This window comes from Somniosus microcephalus, chromosome 23 (assembly GCF_052327205.1).
Source record: "Somniosus microcephalus isolate GS21.2 chromosome 23, FLI_Smic_1.0, whole genome shotgun sequence".
Lineage (NCBI taxonomy): Eukaryota > Metazoa > Chordata > Chondrichthyes > Squaliformes > Somniosidae > Somniosus > Somniosus microcephalus.
In genome coordinates, this window is record NC_141009.1 from 6,027,318 (window position 1) to 6,046,549 (window position 19,232).

Genomic DNA, 19,232 nt, shown 5'->3' on the forward strand with positions numbered 1-19,232 from the left:
AGCGAGGCGAAAATATCTTCAATCCGCGGAAGTGGATATTGTACGGTGTGAAGGACCGGGTTCACTGTTACCTTAAAGTCCCCACAGATGCGAACCTTCCTTGGTTCCCCAGGCGTGCTGCTCAACGACTTTTTCATCACAGGGACGATGGGTGTAGCCCACTCGCTCCAGTCTACCTTGGACAGTACACTTGAACGTTCCAGACTCTCCAGCTCTGCTTCGACGGCTGGGCGGATCGCATAAGGTACCGGTCTGGCCTTAAAAATTTTTGGGCTTGCGTTTTCTTCAATTTTAATCGTCGCTGTCATGCCTTTTAGTGTTCCGAGTCCTTGCTGGAACACTTCTTTCGCGTCAGTTAGGATCTTTGACAGTCGCCCAGGTGTGATGTCGTCATCCTTTTTGTCAGCCACAGTCAGTGCCTGTATGGAATGCCAATCCAGTTGTATTTTCCGGATCCATTCACGTCCCAGTAATGGTGGTCCTCCATCTTGCAATACATACAGGTCTAGTTTTGGTGTTTCCTTACCGTTATATATAACGGTCACCCTTATTTTTCCTTTGACAGCAAATTGTGACCCCAGCCCAGAAATTCTGACCTATATCAAGTATCAAGTTTAAAAAGGGATAAACCGAGTAATTACAGGCCAGTCAGCCTAACCTCGGTGGTGGGAAAATTATTGGAAAGAATTCCGAGGGACAGGATAAATCTTCATTTAGACACGGATTAATCAGGGACAGTCAGCACGGATTTGTTAAGGGAAGGTCGTGTCTGACTAACTTGAATTTTTTGAGGAGGATCGATGAGGGTAATGCATTTGATGTAGTCTATATGGATTTTAGCAAGGCTTTTGATAAGATACCGCATGGCAGACTGGTCACCAAAGTAAAAGCCCATGGGATCCAAGGCAAGTTGGCAAGCTGGATCCAAAATTGGCTGAGGCAGGAAACAAAGGGTAATGGTCAAAGGGTGCTTTTGTGACTGGAAGGCTGTTTCCAGTGGGATTCTGCAGGGCTCAGTACTGGGTCCTTTGCTTTTTGTGGTATATATCAATGATGTGGACTTAAATGGAGGAAGTATGATTAAGAAGTTTGCAGATGATACAAGCATTGGCTGTGTGGTTGATAATGAAGAATCTGCAGACTGCAGGAAGATATCAATGGACTGGTCAGGTGGGCAGAACAGTGGCAAATGGAATTCAATCTGGAGAAGTGTGAGGTAATGCATTTGGGGAGGGCTAACACGTAAAGGGAATACATTGTAAACGGTAGGACACTGAGAAGTGCAGAAGATTAGAGGGACCTTGGAGTGCATGTCCACAGATCCCTGAAGGTAGCAGGCCAGGTAGATAAGGTGGTTAAGGCGGCATACAGGATACTTGCCTTTATTAGCGGAGGCATAGAATAGAAGAGCAGGGAGGTTATGCTTGAACTGTATAAAACACTAATTAGGCCGCAGCTAGAATACTGCGTGCAGTTCTGGTCACCACATTACAGGAAGGATGTGATTGTAAATCTCCTCTGCACCCCCTCTAGTGCAAAGATATTGCCTGGGCTGGGGAATTTTAGGTGTGAGGAAATATTGGATAGGCTGGGGTTGTTTTCTTTGGAACAGAGGAGGCTGAGGGGAGACCTAATTGAAGTGCATAAAATTATGAGGGGACTAGATACAGTGGATAGGAAGGACCTATTTCCCTTAGCAGAAGGGTCAATAACTAGGGAGGCATAGATTTAAAGTAATTGGTCAGAAGTATAGAGGGGATTTGAGGAGAAATGTTTTCACCCAGAGGGTGGTGGGGGTCTGGAACTCTCTGCCTGAAAGGGTGGTAGAGGCAGAAACCCTCATCACATTTAAAAAGTACTTGGATACACACTTGAAGTGCCATAACCTACAGGGCTATGGACCAAGAGCTGGAAAGTGGGATTAGGCTGGATAGCTTTGTCAGCCAGCATGGACAAGATGGGCCGAATGGCCTCCTTCTGTGCTGTTCATTTCTATGATACAGAATCACGGTTTCCTACATTGGCCTAACCCCTGAACTGTGAGAAGTTCTCAAAAAAGAAAACATTTGCAACCGAAAATACTAATGAAAGAGAAACGTAGTTTTAAAAATAAAACTTTACTCGACATATAAACGGCATGATTCATCATAAAAATACACCGCAACAGTCTGTGGTCTTGGGCAGACTAGAGATTTTGCGCTGCAGTCAATAACCGGCTTATACACCCGAATTCACAGAAATCACAGAAACCACACAGTGCAGATAGAGGCCATTTCGGCCCATCGAGCCTGCACCGACACATATCCCACCCGATCCCCGTAACCCCTACACCAACACATATCCCACCCTATCCCCGTAACCCCACGTATTTAATCCCCCTAACACTAAGGGTCAATTTATCATAGCCAATCAACCTAACCCGCACATCTTTGGACTGTGGGAGGAAACCGGAGCACCCGGAGTAAACCCACGCAAACACGGGGAGAATGTGCAAACTCCACACAGACAGTCGCCCGAGGCTGGATTCGAACCCGGGTCCCTGGCGCTGTGAGGCAACAGTGTGACACTATGCAGTGATCAATGTTCCCTTTAATTTTTTTTGGGTGCGCAGCCCATTCAAAATATCACATGCGCGGTTTTTCCCATTTAAAAGCTGGTGAGCCGGCTGTGCGGGAGCTCCAGAGCCCGGCGCGGCCGTGCAGCTTAAAGGAAACATTGGCAGTGATCTCAAGAAAGGCAGTGAGAAACGATCCTGGCCAAATATCCAGAGAGATTGCAATCAGCAAACAAGTCTGATCTGCTACGCCATTCATTCTGGGACTGACAGAAAACCACAGAAGTGGATATTTGTGCCAAACTAATGCCAGCAATATGATCGATCATTGACTCAGGTCCTGATCTACAGGTTTTTAATAATTACTGGACTGCTCGAGGATGAATAATGTCATTATTAAATATTGGCTGCAGATTTACCGTTGGAAAGTATGTGTTACAAATCTTCCCCCAGGCCTTCCTTGAAACTGGGAAACATGCTGCAGACTCTCAACACAAACATTGCAGCACATTCTGCTACTGCATCACAAGCCAGGGTTGGATCCCTGCAGTCTAGAGAGTGGGCGCCGGTGTCAGTCAGGAGCACGAGCGATGGCCGGTGAATGATGGTCCTCCACTTCATGGGCAGTTTGAAAGGTGGTACATTGCAAAACATTTACAGTTTTCAACTTGAAGTGGATCTTCCGACTGCCGTGTCAATCTTTGGTCGTAATGTGGATAGGGTGATGAGAATGGCTTCCTAGAAGAGGGCAAAAAAACACCATTCACTGTAAAATTCAACCCCCAAAATAATGAGATATTGATCAGGGGGACATGCTGGCCTGAGTGGGGGGAATGGCAGGCGTTTCCCCTTAGGGAGGGAAGGAAAGTTGGAGTGAGAGTCATCCTAGCTCCCAATTTAAGAGCAGCAGTGGCTCAGTCTTGGGAGTAGGTCACTTGGCCAGCTGTAGACGGTGGGAGAATTTTCCAATTGAAAAAGATGGAAGAAATTAACTTACATTATTAATATTTAAAAGTCTTCATTATCCGATAGAACACACACAGCTCACTAAATTAAACATCTTCTGGAAAAACAAATAAAATTGTATTTTGCATGGTCTGAAATTACAATGTATTATCATAATTTCACACTCAATTTCATCTCAGCTGTGCAATTTGCTTATAGACACACCAAAGTGGCCCAGTAACTGGAAGACTCAAGAGGTAAATACCAGAGTTTGAATCCGAGGTCTGCATGCGGCTGTTCTGCCGTGAAATGAGTTTGTCAGTCACAGCCTAGGGGAATGTAGGGAGAGAGTTCGAGGGGATTCTGGCTGTAGCACCCACACAACGATGAGCTGACCAATGGTGCGAGGCCAGCCTGAAAAACCTAAAACCTAAAAGGTTGTATTTATTTGCAACACCATATTTCTGATTGGTCCCCTAGGAGGACAAGACACACCCAACCATTTGTCTGTAAATGGATCCTGCCTGCTGGAGGGTAATCAAGATCGTTGCAATGTGTAATTTAATCCATTCATTGCGAAAATTGGTGGGGTGGTAAATAGCGAGAAGGGAAGCCTCAGGCTACAGGACGATATAGATGGGTTGGTCAGATGGGCGGAACAGTGGCAAATGGAATTTAACCCTGAAAAGTGTGAGGTGATGCATTTTGGACGGACTAACAAGGCAAGGGAATACACAATGAATGGTAAGACCCTGGGAAAGACAGAGGATCAGAGGGACCTTGGTGTGCATGTACATAGATCCCTGAAGGCAGCAGAACAGGTGGAGAAGGCGGTTAAAAAGGCATATGGGATACTTGCCTTCATTAGCCGAGGCATAGAATATAAGCGCAGGGAGGTTATGATGGAGCTGTACAAAACGCTGGTAAGGCCACAGCTGGAATACTGTGTGCAGTTCTGGTCGCCACACTATAGGAAGGATGTGATTGCTTTGGCGAGGGTGCAGAGGAGATTTACCAGGATGTTACCTGGGCTGGAGCGCTTCAGCTATGAAGAGAGACTGGACAGGCTGGGGTTGTTTTCCTTGGAGCAGAGAAGGCGGAGGGGGGACCTGATTGAGGTATACAAAATTATGAGGGGCATAGATAGGGTAGATAGAAAGGAACTTTTCCCCTTAGTAGAGGGGTCAATAACAAGGGGGCATAGATTCAAGGTAAGGGGCAGGAGGTTTAGAGGGGATTTGAGGAAAAACTTTTTCACCCAGAGGGTGGTTGGAATCTGGAACTCACTGCCTGAAAGGGTGGTAGAGGCAGGAACCCTCACAACATTCAAGAAGCATTTGGATGAGCACTTGAAATGCCATAGCATACAAGGCTACGGACCAAATGCTGGAAAATGGGATTAGATTAGACAGGGCTTGATGGCCGGCGCGGATGCGATGGGCCGAAGGGCCTCTTTCTGTGCTGCATAACTCTATGACTCCCAAATCTCCAGAGTTCACAGTGCTAACACTACTGCTTTCAGAGAACAGACAAGCCTCACCCTCCCGCGTTAGGAGCACTCACACTGCCAAGTTCAGATAGGAAGGGGTGAGGCCATGGAGGGATTTTAACATGAGGATGAAAATTTTAAAATCAAGGTGTTGGTGGACAATGTTCCCCCATACCAAACGGGCGCACGCGCAGAGGGACCAGAAATCCGTGGAAATAATCACAGTGTAACCTAAATGCCACCTTCAGCAACGTATTACTGGCGGTCAAACTGTGCTCGCAGATACTCAGTGCTGTCTTTTTCTTGATTATGCTCAATGACATGAATCTTGTCATTCATGTGGAAATGATATATGAAATAATACTGGGCGGCCTGCTAGTGGCACTGTCCAGGGAGAGTATAAATACTCGGGCATGGGCCCAGCTTGCTCAGGACATTCTTTAACAGGAACTAGTGAAGGACACAACTAGATCTCCATGTTGAAAAACAGTTGATTAAAGCCTTGTTTAATACTCAGACCAAGTGCCTTGTAGTTTTCTTACATCACTCCCCTTCCCTTCCTTAAAGAGAAAAGGCAGAGCTAATTGGGTGAGACTGCGCTACATGAATTATCACAATGTAGGAGTCGCTGGAAATCAACAGACTGCGAGACTTTCGTAGCAGCAAAGAAAAAACGCGTTAGCTTTATTAACTCTCCACATGGGCTGAGGGACTCGGCCTCGTCGCAGGGCTATGACATCATCACACAATCAACGACTCTTAAAGGGACCCTGCCCCGATAACCCAACCAAGTTCCATACCCAACGTGGCGCGATAACAACATTGGCTAAACTATGTGGTCTCTGCCACATACGTCCCCCCAGATTTCACTAGAACTGGCAATGTCAGTTGTTGAGGGGCCCGGATCACACGGCCGAAACGGCTCCTTAAGTCCAGGTGGGGACCGGGGGGGGTCGCCGGAGGGTCCCCGGGCGCTCGGTGGTGGACTGAGGGTGCAGAAGCCGGAGGTCAGCCCCGCCGCGGGGACTGAGCCAACCCAACGGGTCGGTCCAGATCCAGGTGGGCCGGCTTAAGACGGTCCACGGAAATGTAGTCCGGCTTACCGCCGACATCCACCACGAAGGCCTTGTCCCCGGCTTCCAGGACGCGGAATGGTCCGTTGTAGGGTGGGTGAAGAGGTCTCCGGTTGGCGTCGTGGCGGACGAAAACATACTCCGCCGCACGAAGGTCGGGCGGAACGTGGGACCGAGGGAGACCGTGCTGCGACGTGGGCACCGGCACGAAAACCTTGGCGTTGTCCAGGAGGGCGGACCGCTGACGGGCTGCGGACCAAGGGTCATGGCGTTGGGGACGAAGTCCCCAGGAACCCGCAGCGGCTGCCCGTAGACGAGCTCGGCGGACGAGGACTGGAGGTCCTCCTTGGGGGCGGTCCGGAGTCCCAGCATGACCCACGGGAGTCTGTCGATCCAACTGTCGCCCCGGAGCGCGGCCTTCATGGAGCGATGAAACCGTTCGCACAGCCCGTTAGCCTGAGGGCGATATGCGGTGGAGTCTCAACCCGAGGCCTTGGGCGACAGCGTTCCAGACCTCAGACGTGAACTGGGGCCCACAGTCGGAGGAGACGTCAGATGGGGTGCCTAGCCGGGCGACCCAAGTGTTGATGAACGCCCGAGCCATATCGGCGGACGTTGTTGACGACAGCGGGACGGCTTCTGGCCATCGGGTGGTTCTGTTGACCATCGTGAGGTGGGTGAACCCTCGGGAGGGCGGCAGGGGCTCCACCAGGTCCATATTAATATGGTCGAACCGCCTCTCGGGCACCGCGAAAGGCGCCAACGGGGCCTTAGTATGGCGATGCACTTTCGAGCGCTGGCATACCACGCAGGTATTGGCCCAGTCACGAACGTCCTTCTTGAGCCCGTGCCAGACGAACTTAGCCGTCACCAGCTTCTGTGACGGCTTCCTGCCCGGGTGGGAAAGGCTATGGACGGCGTCGAAAACCTGCCGTCTGCACCCGCCGGGGCGTGGCTGCCCAGCGGAGACGTCGCACAGGAGCCGGCCTCGTCAAACGCGATGTCCGCTAACTGAAGGCCCGTGACAGCCGTCCTGTCGGCCTGGACGTCCAGGTCGGAGGCCTGGTCAGCCGCCATGCGGGTGTAGTCGATGCAGAGGTGTACGGCGTTGGTGACGGCCCGGGAGAGACAGTCGGCAACGGGGTTGTCTTTCCCAGCCACATGCTGGATGTCCGTCGTGAACTCGGAGATGAAGGAAAGCTGGCGCTGCTGACGGGCCGACCACGGCTTGGAAACTTTGGCCATGGCGAAGGTCAACGGCTTGTGGTCCACGAACGCCGTGAACGGGCGGGCCTCTAGCAGGAAACGGAAGTGTCGGACGGCGAGGTAGAGGCCGAGAAGCTCGCGATCGAAGGTGCTGTACTTCCGCTCGTTGGGGCGGAGCTGCCGGCTGAAGGTGGCGAGCGGCTGCCAGGCGCCGTTGACCCACCGTTCGTGGACGTTGCCAACAGCATAGTCCGAAGCGTCAGTGGTGAGAGCGATCGGCACATCGGGCAACGGATGCGCCAGCATGGTCGCGTTAGCCAGGGCCCTTTTCGTATCAGTGAAAGAATTGGCCATCTCCTCGGACCAGTCGACGGCGAGCTTGGTGGGCTTGCCTTTGAGGGCCTCGTAAAGGGGCCGCATAAGCTGGGCTGCCCGGGGAACAAAGCGATGATAAAAGTTCACAATGCCCAAAAACTCCTTCACGGTGAGGGGTCGCGGAAAATCCTTCACGGCCTCCACTTTCGACGGCAGTGGCACCGCCCCGTCCTTCGTGATGCGGTGCCCGAGAAAGTCGATCGAGGACAGCCCGAGCTGGCACTTGCCCGGATCGACGATTAGGCCGTGCTGGCTGAGGCATTCAAAGAGAGTCCGGAGGTGGGACAGATGCTCCGTCCTGGAGGCGCTGGCGATGAGAATGTCGCCCAGGTAGACGAACAGGAATGGCAGGTCCCGTAACACGGTGTCCATTAGGCGTTGAAAAGCCTGAGTGGCGTTTTTGAGACCGAATGGCATGCGGAGGAATTCGAACAGCCCGAACGGGGTGATCACCGCGGTTTTCGGGACGTCCTGCGGCCGGACGGGGACCTGGTGGTAACCCCGAACGAGGTCCACTTTAGAGAAAACAACTTTCTCGGCCAGACGGGCGGAAAAATCCTGGATGTGTGGAATCGGGTAGCGGTCGGGGGTCGTAGCGTCGTTGAGGCGCCGGTAATCGCTGCACGGGCGCCAACCGCCGCCTGGTTTCGGTGCGATGTGGAAGGGCGAGGCCCACGGACTGTTCGACCAGTGAATGATGCCGAGGCGCTCCATCGTGTCGAACTCGTCTTTAGCGATGGCGAGTTTCCCCGGGTTGAGGCGCTGAGCGCGGGCGTAGACAGACGGACCGGTGGTCGGGATGTGGTGTTCTACCTCGTGCTTGGTGGCGGCGGACGAGAAAGTGGGCTTCGTGAGGTCCGGGAACCCGGCGAGGAGGCGGGAAAACTCGGAGGCCAAGAGTGCGCTGGACAACTTCGTCGTGCCGGAACCACTGAGTGAACACGGGAGCGAACTGAAAGTCTCAGCGTGGACGAGACGTCGGTTCTTGACGTCCACCAAAAGGCCATTGGCGCAGAGTAAGTCAGCGCCGAGAAGGGGGGTGGACACTTTTGCTGTAACAAAGTCCCAAGCGAAACGCTGCCCGCCAAAACACAGCGCCACGCTCCGTTTCCCAAAGGTACGGATGGAACTGCCGTTGGCGGCTTCGAGGGCGCGGCCGTGTTTCCCCCCCGTATGTCTATGGTTGACGCGGGCAGGACGCTCACCTGGGCATCCGTGTCGCAGAGGAAACGACATCCAGAGTCAGTGTCTGTAATGAATAACAGACTACCTGAACGGCCGACAGCCAGGGTAGCTAATGAGTGGGCCTTCGCGTTTCCCGACGCGGTAAAGTTGCACGGGGGCCGGCTTAGCTTTGGGGCCGAACTGCGCGTGGTAGAAGCACGTTTGGGGGCTGCCGCCGTTGGGCTGTGGCGGTGGGGGCAGGGACCCGCATGGCCGCGCAGTACTGTTGCCCGGCGGAGAAAAATTTGTCGGCCTCCTTGGCCAGGTCGCGGAAATCACCAATATGAGAGTTGGCTAAAGCCGACCGTACCTGCCCTGGCAGCTGTTGTAGGAACAGTTCTCTGAAGAGGAAGCACGGCTTGTACTTGCCCAGGAGGGTTAACATGTGGTCCATCAGTTCTGAGGGCTTGGAGTCGCCAAGCCCGGGTAGAGAGAGAAGCTGGCGTACGCGCTCGGGTTCAGTTAGTCCAAAAGTCTCTAGGAGGTGCGTTCTCAGCATCGCAAATTTGTGGTGCTCCGGGGGGCCCTCGAGCAGGCTCACGACTCTGGCCGCGGTGGAGCTGCCGAGAGCAGAGACGACGTAATAATATTTCGTGTCGTCCGCGGTGATGTCCCGGAGTGCAAACTGAGCCTCGGCCTGGACGAACCAAGCGGCAGCCTGTCGTTCCCAAAACTCCGGTAATTTGAGAGAAACGGCGTTCGTCGCCATCTCGGATAAAGTCTTTGGAAATGTCCAAAAGAGAAACGGGGTCACCAATGTAGGAGTCGCTGGAAATCAACAGACTGCGAGACTTTCGTAGCAACAAAGAAAAACGCGTGTTAGCTTTATTAACTCTCCGCATGAACTGAGGGACTCGGCCTCATCGCAGGGCTATGACGTCATCACACAATCGACGACTCTTAAAGGGACCCTGCCCCGATAACCCAACCAAGTTCCGTACCTAACGTGGAGCAATAACAACATTGGCTAAACATAGTGAATTGTGTTACTGTCCCTATGTGGTCTCCGCCAGAACAGCATCACAGTGACCGAGATTTGCACGTGTCTGTTTTGAATTACATCAGTGATTCCAAGTGCCTCCAAAGCACTTTAAGTCACAGCAATATGCATGTACAAACTGCACCAAATGTATTAAAGCCTCTACTTGCTCCCCAATGCAAATATGTCTGTCATGATGATAGATACTGTGAAGTAGTTCATGGTCTGGATCATCATATTCGCCTATCTGAATATTACACGGGTACGCAAAGGTGATAGGAAAGGGAAATGGTGGGGTGGGGGAAGATACTGGGAAAGGTTTTGCTTCAGATGTTGAGTACATTGTGTAGGCATGCAAGTCTGAAACTTTACACACTCCATACATTGATTTATGTACTAGAGGTTTGGGGCAAAACATCCCTATGTTACATACAAAAGCAAAATACCGCGGAAGCTGGAAATCTGAAAACAGAAAATGCTGGAAACATTCAGCAGGTTAGGCAACATCTGCGGAGGGAAAAAACAGAGTTAACATTTCAGGACAATGACCATTCATCGGAACGTTACATACCTCAGTGCGGATGGTACGGCTGCCCTGGCCAGGACAGGTGTTCAGATAGTGGTGAAAGAGGACGCTAGGATCCGCAAGACTGAGGTTTTGGTCAGCGTCTACACTGGCCTCGAGCCCCTGAAGACCACCAAACACCACCAACATGTGCCTAAAGCAGGGAGAAAAACGTTACAGGATTTGTCTCCACTATATACGTAAAGTGACCGAGTGCGAGAGGCAGCGATAGTCTGACATGGTTAAAACACCGATGGCAAGTGTGTGAAACCCTTTAAAAATCAATCTGCTATCTCAACTATTATTACAGTTTAACAGAAAATATTAGCTAGCAGTTGGGTTTGAATTCCAGATCCACTGGCTATAGCTGAATTTCAGTCCTCCTTGTGTGGATACAAGGATGAGAACTTTAAATTTTAAGCATTGCTGCATGTCAGCAGTTAGAGAAATCCTCAGGCTGGACGGGTTAGACAGGCAGATATGGCGGTCTCTATCTTAAAACCCATTGTTGTTATTTTGTACGTAGTATAACAGAAAACTCTGAAGAGTTTCAGAAAGGGAGTAGAAACATTCCTGGTATCTGAAGGTGATTCAATTTTTATAAATGATGAGCAGATCTCCTGTGGCATCGCTCACAGTTACGATGTACGTTTTTATAAGGATGGGAGCATTAGACCAAGTACTGTAATGCACAAAGTGCTCTCCTGCTGCTGAAGGTTGGTCAGCCGTAAGATGGCTTGAACGTTTAAGGCTACAACAGTTTATGGCTAATTAGAAGCTACTTTTTGTTGTTGTGTACATTTCTCTGCAGATTGGAAATGATTGTGGCCTTAAAAGAAAGTAAGCCAAAGTCTAACAGACAGAGGCTGAGGCGAATTAGAGTTTAAATGTTATTAGGTCAGGGAATATGCAGATTGGAAAAGGGTTAAGTCAGTTTCAGGTATGGATCAGAAGAAGCCAGCATCAAGTCACTGGCTTTTCTCAAAATAAATTGTGGTATCTGGAGTGTGACGTTTGTATGCACTGTTTTACTAAAATTTTGGATGGAAGGGTAAGATGGTTACCTCCTGCTTGAAATATGACAATTCATCTCAGGGAAAGTGGTGCAGAGGAAGAGTTCTATCACTGTTTATTTGGCGGGGGAGGGTAAAGCAAGGCTAAAGGAATGGTGGAAAACTCAACAGAACAGAAAACGAATGAGTAAAACTACAACTAAAATGTGGTTGCAAAAACTCTTTCTGCAGTAACTGGTAATCAATGTTCCCCCTAAGGTGCGCGGCTGCGTATCAATCAGGTCTCACGCAGGCCGCTCACAAGCTGTTGCCGCTGGAAGATGCCGTGCAGCAAATTTAAAGGGACCGTGCACAAAAATAAATTAGAGGGAACGTTGCTGGTAATCAGCATGGGCATGGCTAGTGATCAGAAAACGCATTTGCGAATCTGTATCTCTTACTGTGGTCCTCAAGAAGCAATTGAGATTAAAAAAACAATTGCCCCAAGAAAAGGAACACGGTGACAAGCCTTACCTGAATGAGGGAAGTGTAGCATTGTCGATGCTTGATCCGCGCTCAGAGGTACCAATCGAGAGATCGTAGCCATCCTTGAACGGGCACTCTGCAAACACAGCACCTACAAAACGCAGACAGTCAGGCTTTTTTTAAAATCCCTTTTAAACTTTTCCTTAATCTTTGGTACAGTAACACTACTGAGATTGAAAGAAAGATTTAGAACTCACTGAGGCACGAAGCAAGTCGCACCGTGTAACCCCAGTAAAGAGCAGACTCCGTCCGGGGAGCATGAGGTGCAACAACTGTGCCCTTCGAAACTTTGCTCTCTGAAAGTGTAAAAAAAGGGCTGCATCAGCATTACAGGGAGCGTTAAGAAATGTGCCTCCCTCGCAGGAGGACAGTGAATCCAAGGCAAAGGACCCCACAATATCTTATTATCGGAGTAGAACCTAATTCAATTTAGGTGCAAGTATGTTCAGACAAGAAAACTCAAAATGTTTAATAATTACCAGAAAACCAAAACTGAACAAATTCAAAATCACAAATATCATCAGAGGAAAAAAATACTTGAATCCGTTGAGCTGAATGGCCTCTTCTTGCACCAAGTCTTATGTTCTAAAATATTACACCAATGGGAATGGGAATAACACAGGAACAGGAGGAGGCCATTCAGCCCTTCGAGCCTGTTCCGCCATTCAATCAGATCTTGGCTGATCTGTATCCAAACTCCATCCACCCGCCTTAGAACATAAGACATAGGCACCGGAGTAGGTCATTTGGCCCCTCGAGCCTGTTCCGCCATTCAATCAGATCTTGGCTGATCTGTAGCCAAACTCCATCCACCCGCCTTAGAACATAAGACGTAGGTGTAGGAGTAGGTCATTTGGCCCCTCGAGCCTGTTCCACCATTCAATAAGATCATGGCTGATCTGATCTTGGCCTCAACTCCACTTCCTTGCCCGCTCCCCATAACCCTCGACTCTCTTACCATTCAAAAATCTGTCTATCTCCACCTTCAATATATTCAATGACCTAGCCTCCACAGCTCTCTGGGGAAGAGAATTCCAAAGATTCACGACCCTGAGAGAAGAAATTCCTCCTCATTTCCGATTTAAAAGGGTGCCCCCTTATTCTGAAAATATGCCCCCTAGTTCTAGATTCCCCCACGAGGGGAAACATCCTCTCTGCATCTAATCTGTCAAGCCCCTTCAGAATCTTATATGTTTCAATAAGATCCCCTCTCATTCTTCTAAATTTCAATTAGCATAGGCCCAACCTGCTCAACCTTTCTTTACAAGACAACCCCTTCACCTCCAGAATCAACCTCGTGAACCTTCTCTGAACTGCCTCCAATGCAAGTATATCCTTCCTTAAATAAGGAGACCAAAACTGTACACAGTAGTCCAGGTGTGGTCTCATCAATGCCCTGTACAGTTGTAACAGGACTTCCCTACTTTTATACTCCATTCCCTTTGCAATAAAGGCCAACATTCCATTTGCCTTCCTAATTACTGGCTGTACCTGCATGTTAACTTTTTGTGATTCATGTACAAGGACCCCCAGATCCCTCTGTACCTCAGCATTTTGTAATTTCTCCCCACTTAAATAATAATTTGCTTTTTTATTTTTCCTACCATAACTTCACATTTTCCTACATTATACTCCATCTGCCAGATTTTTGCCCACCCACTTAGCCTATCTCTATCCCTTTGGAGATTCTTTGTGTCCTCCACACAATTTGCTTTCCCACCCATCTTTGTATCAGCAGCAAATTTGGCTACATTACACTCGGTCCCTTCATCCAAGTCATTAATATAGATTGTAAATGGTTGAGGCCCCAGCACTGATCCCTGTGGCACCCCACCAGTTACAGTTTGCCAACCTGAAAATGACCCATTTATCCCAACTCTGTTTTCTGTTAGTTAGCCAATCCTCTATCTATGCTAATATATTACCCCCAACCCCGTGAGCTCCTATCTTAAGCAGTAACCTTTTATGTGGCACCTTATCTTGATATCCTTTAATATCTTTGTCTAGCAAAAATCAATCGATCTCAGATTTAAAATTATTGAGCTAACATTTGCTGCTTTTTGTGGAAGAGAGTTCCACACTTCTACCACCCTCTGCGTGAAGAAGTGTTTCCTAACAGAAACATGGCTGCAGGGTGACAATGCCTGGGAATTAAACATACCAGGTTATTTAACGATCAGGAAGGACAGGCAGGAAGGAAGGGGAGGTGGGGTGGCTATGTTAATAAAGGAAGGAATCACTGTAATACAGAGAAATGATATTGGGTCAAAAGATCAGGATAATGAAACAGTTTGGGTGGAGGGAAGGAATAATAAGGGGAAAAAAACACTAGTGGGCGTAGTCTATAGGCCTCCGAACAGTGGCAACTCTGTTGGACGGAGTATCAATCAGGAAATAGTTGAGGCTTGTAATAAAGGGAACATCTATAATTATGGGGGATTTTAACTATCATATTAATTGGACAAATCAAATTGGGCAGGGCTGCCTTGAGGATGAGTTCATTGAGTGTATTAGGGATGGGTTTCTTGAGCAGTATGTAACTGAACCGACCAGGGGGCAAGCAACCTTAGATCTGGTCCTGTGTAACGAGACAGGATTAATTAAAAATGTCCTAGTAAAGGATCCCCTTGGAATGAGTGACCATAACATGGTTGAATTCCATATTCAATTAGAGGGGGAGAAGTTTGGATCTCAAACAAGCGTGCTAAGCTTGAATAAAGGAGACTATGAAGGTATGAGAGCGGAATTGAGTAGAGTGGATTGGGAAAATAGATTAAAGGGTAAGACGATACATGATCAGTGGTGTACATTTAAGGAGTTACTTTACAACTTCCAAAAAAAATATATTCCACTGAGAAGAAAAGGGTGTAAAAGAAAAGACAGCCATCCGTGGCTAAGTAAAGAAATTAAGGATAGTATTCGACTAAAAACAAGGGCATATAAGGTAGCCAAATTTAGTGGGAGGATAGAGGATTGGGAAAACTTTAAAAGACAGCATAAAATAACAAAAAGATTGAGTAAGAAAGGGAAGATAGATTAGGAAAGTAAATTAGCAAAAAATATAAAAACAGATAGTAAGAGTTTTTATAGTTATATAAAAAAAGGGTGGCTAAAGTAAATGTTGGTCCCTTAGAGGATGAGACTGGGAAATTAATGGTGGGAAATATGGAGATGGCAAAAACACTGAATGAATATTTTGTATCAGTCTTTACAGTAGAAGACACCAAGAATATCCCAACACTGGACAAACGGGGCTAAAGGGGGGGGGGGGGGGAGGAGCTAAACACGATCAAAATCACTAAGGAAGTGGTACTCGGTAAAATAATGGGACTCAAGGCGGATAAATCACCTGGACCTGATGGCTTACATCCTAGGGTCTTGAGGGAAGTGGCGGTAGGGATTGTGGATGCATTGGTAATAATTTTCCAAAACTCCCTGGACTCGGCAAAGGTCCCGGCAGACTGGAAAACTGCTAATGTAACACCCTTATTTAAAAAGGGCAGTAGACAGAAGGCTGGAAACTATAGACCGGTTAGGCTAGCATCTGTGGTAGGTAAAATTTTGGAGTCCATTATTAAGGAGACAGTAACAGGACATTTGGATAATCATAATTTAATAGGACAAAGTCAGCATGGTTTTATGAAGGGGAAGTCATGTTTGACAAATTTGCTGGAGTTCTTTGAGGAAGTAACATATAGGGTGGATAAAGGGGAACCACTGGACGTAGTGTATTTAGACTTCCAAAAGGCATTTGACAAGGTGCCACACAGAAGATTATTGCTTAAGATAAAAAATCACGGGATTGGGGGTAATATTCTGGCATGGATAGAGGATTGGCTATCTAACAGAAGGCAGAGAGTTGGGATAAATGGTTCATTCTCAGACTGGCAATCAGTAGCTAGTGGTGTTCCGCAGGGGTCAGTGCTGGGTCCCCAACTCTTTACAATCTATATTAACGATTTGGAGGAGGGGACCGAGTGTAACATATCAAAGTTTGCAGATGATACTAAGATGGGAGGGAAAGTAGTGAGTGATGAAGACATAAAAAACCTGCAAGGGGACATAGACAGGCTAAGTAAGTGGGCAGAGATTTGGCAGATGGAATACAATACTGGAAAGTGTGAGGTTATGCACTTTGGCAGGAAAAATCGTAGAGCAAGTTATTATCTTAATGGCAAGAAACTGGAAAGTACTGAAGTACAAAGGGATCTGGGGGTCCTGGTGCACGAAACTCAAAAGGTTAGTATGCAGGTGCAGCAAGTGATTAAGAAGGCCAATGGAATGTTGGCTTTCATTGCTAGGGGGATAGAATATAAAAATAGGGAGGTATTGCTTCAGTTGTACAAGGTATTGGTGAGACCGCACCTGGAATACTGCGTACAGTTTTGGTGTCCATACTTAAGAAAGGACATACTTGCTCTCGAGTCAGTACAAAGAAGGTTCACTCGGTTAATCCCGGGGATGAGGGGATGGACATATGAGGAGAGGTTGAGTAGATTGGGACTCTACTCATTGGAGTTCAGAAGAATGAGAGGCGATCTTATTGAAACATATAAGATTGTGAAGGGGTTGGATCGGGTGGATGCGGGGAGGATGTTCCTGATGATGGGTGAAACTAGAACTAGGGGGCATAGTCTTAGAATAAGGGGCTGCTCTTTCAAAACTGAGATGAGGAGGAACTACTTCACTCAGAGGGTGGTAGGTCCATGGAATATGCTGCCCCAAAAAGCTGTAGAAGCTACATCATTACATAAATTTAAAACAGAAATAGACAGTTTCCTAGAAGTAAAGGGAATTAAGGGTTACGGGGAGCGGGCAGGAATTTGGACGAGTCTAGGTTCGGATCGGTCATGGCCCTGTGGGTAGCGGAGCGGGCCCAGGGGCCGTGTAACCTGATCCTGCTCCTATTTCGTGTGTCTAATTCTGTTAGATTCAGGAGATGGTTCTGTGATAGTGGATTGGCGGTTAGGATCAGATCAGCCATGATCTTATTGAATGGCGGAGCAGGCTCGAGGGGCCGATTGGCCTACTCCTGCTCCTATTTCTTATGTTCTCTCCAGAATGGCCTGGCTCTGATTTTAAGGTTATGTCCTCTTGTCCTAGACTCCCCCCACCAGCAGAAAAAGTTTCTCTCCATCTACCCCATCAATTCCTTTCAAAATCATAAAAACCTCAATTAAATCACTCTTTAACCTTCTTTATTACAGGGAATACAAGCCTATTTTATGTAATCTCTCCTCATAATATAACCCTTGGAGTCCTGGTAACATTCTGGTAAATCTGTGTGGCACTCCTTCCAAGGCCAATATATCCTTTCTAAGGTGCGGTGCCCAGAGCTGTACACAGTACTCCAGGGCTGTACTAACCAGGGCTTTGTATAGCTGTAGCAAAACTTCCTCCCTTTTATATTCTAGCCCTCTAGTTATAAAAGCTAACATTCCATTAATCTTTTTGATTACTTTTTTGTACCTGACTACTACATTTTAGTGATCTAGGAAATTTACAAAGTTACTGTCCCCTCTGCCACTACAGATCCTACACAGGCCGAACGCCACAAAATCAGATTTTCCCCACCATTATTTTAGAATCTATTTTCATGTTATAACTGAAAACATAACCAGTGGGTTCTGATCATTTTTACCTGAGTTTTCGCTCTTGTGTAGCCGCACTGTAACCCGGAGGCCAGCTTGCAGTTGTCTGTCAATCTGTATTTCCTAATTTAAATTAACAAAACAAAAAGTAGAAAATTGAAAGTGGAAGGGTCGCCCTCAGTAAAGTTTGCAAAGACAAAAAGGGGAAAAATTTGCAGGGCAGGGGAGTGGAGCTAATTGGAGAGCTCTTTTAAAGAGCTGGCACAGGCATGATGGACCGAATGGCTGCCTTCTGTGCTGCATCATTCTAAGATGGCATGATCTTTCATCAGTAAAGAAAGACTAGCATTTCTACAGTGCCTTTCATGACCACTGGACATCCCAAAGCGCTTTTCAGCCGATGAAGTACTTTTGAAGTGGAGTCACTGTTGTAATGTTGGAAATGCAGCAGCCAAATTGCGCACAGCAAGCCCCCACAAACAGCAATGTGATAATGAGCAGATAATGTTTTTTTAAGTGATGTTGATTGAGGGATAAATATTGGCCCAGGACAACGGGGAGATCTCCCCTACTCTTCTTCGAAATAGTACGTGGGATCTTTTATGTCCACCCAAGAGCAGACGAGGCCTCGGTTTAACGTCTCATCCAAAGCCTAAATTTTTGGAGTGGGGCTTGAAGCCACAACCAGTGTGATTTGATTCACAATCTGTTCAGGAACCTAGTCAGCTCTCCTGCCAATCATATCCTAACAGCATTATCTATGAATAGTATGCGTACAAGTACTGAAAAACGAGCTACAGAGCTGTGACTGAAGGAATTTGAATATTTGAAAACCAAAGTTGGCATTTGTAACAGACTTGAATCCTTGTGCACAAACCTTTCTCGTGCCACAGTTGACGAACGATCCTTTCTGGGGCTTAGATGGCCGATCGACAACCACTCCCTCGCGGTACTCAGATTCCTCGTCTATCCGCATGTGATGCGGGCTGTCGAGCGGATTCAGGAGGCCTAGAACACAACACACAGAATTTACAGCATTGAAACAGGCCATTTGATCCAAAAGGTCCGTGCCGGTGTTTATGCTCCACACGAGCCTCCTCCCACCATACTTCCGCTCACCCGATCAACATATCCTTCTATTCCTTTCTCCATGTGCTGATCTAGCTTCCCCTTAAAATGCATCTATGCTATTCGCCTCAACTATTCGATGTGGTAGTGAGTTCCACATTCTCAGCACTCTTATGAGTAAAGAAGTTTCTCCTGAATTCCTTATTGGAGTTACAGAATTTATAAAGCACCCTTTGCATTCTGAGGATGTGCCAAAGCGTTTCTGTCGTTATGTAAGCAAATGTCACAGCCAAGGTCATGCAAACAGCAAGGAGATAAATGACCAATTAATCTGTTTTTGGTGTTGAGCGACAACTGTTGGTCAGGACAGCGGGAGAACTCCCTTGCTCGTTGAATAGTGCCATGGGATCTTTTACGTTCAGCTGAGAGGACATCTCCTCCAAAAGAAGGGACCTCTGACAGTGCAGCACTCCGTCAGTCCTACAGTAAAGCAGTCAGTGTAGGTTTCCATTACATGATGAGATCAGTGTATGCTCATTTCCCCATCAATGTGGTTATTCAGGAGTCAGTCTGTGCATGAGTGCATGTGTCAGTCAGTCTGTGAGTTAAGTATTCATGTGACACC

General features: G+C 47.8%; 1 protein-coding gene across 2 annotated transcripts in view; it reads right to left on the minus strand.

Moving 5' to 3' along the window:
• Positions 1–2,098: 2,098 nt before the first annotated feature.
• The window catches only part of spout1 (SPOUT domain containing methyltransferase 1), a 36,450-nt gene continuing 19,316 nt past the window's right edge, over positions 2,099–19,232 (minus strand). For both annotated transcript variants that reach the window (XM_085965270.1, XM_085965267.1), the window contains exons 7-12: positions 18,417–18,547; positions 17,590–17,662; positions 12,146–12,244; positions 11,937–12,039; positions 10,417–10,564; positions 2,099–3,292 (exon numbers count right to left, since the gene is read on the minus strand). In XM_085965270.1, the coding sequence (XP_085821396.1) occupies positions 3,218–3,292; positions 10,417–10,564; positions 11,937–12,039; positions 12,146–12,244; positions 17,590–17,662; positions 18,417–18,547 (629 nt within the window). In that variant the 3' untranslated portion in view covers positions 2,099–3,217. The remainder of the gene's footprint in view (positions 3,293–10,416; positions 10,565–11,936; positions 12,040–12,145; positions 12,245–17,589; positions 17,663–18,416; positions 18,548–19,232) is intronic.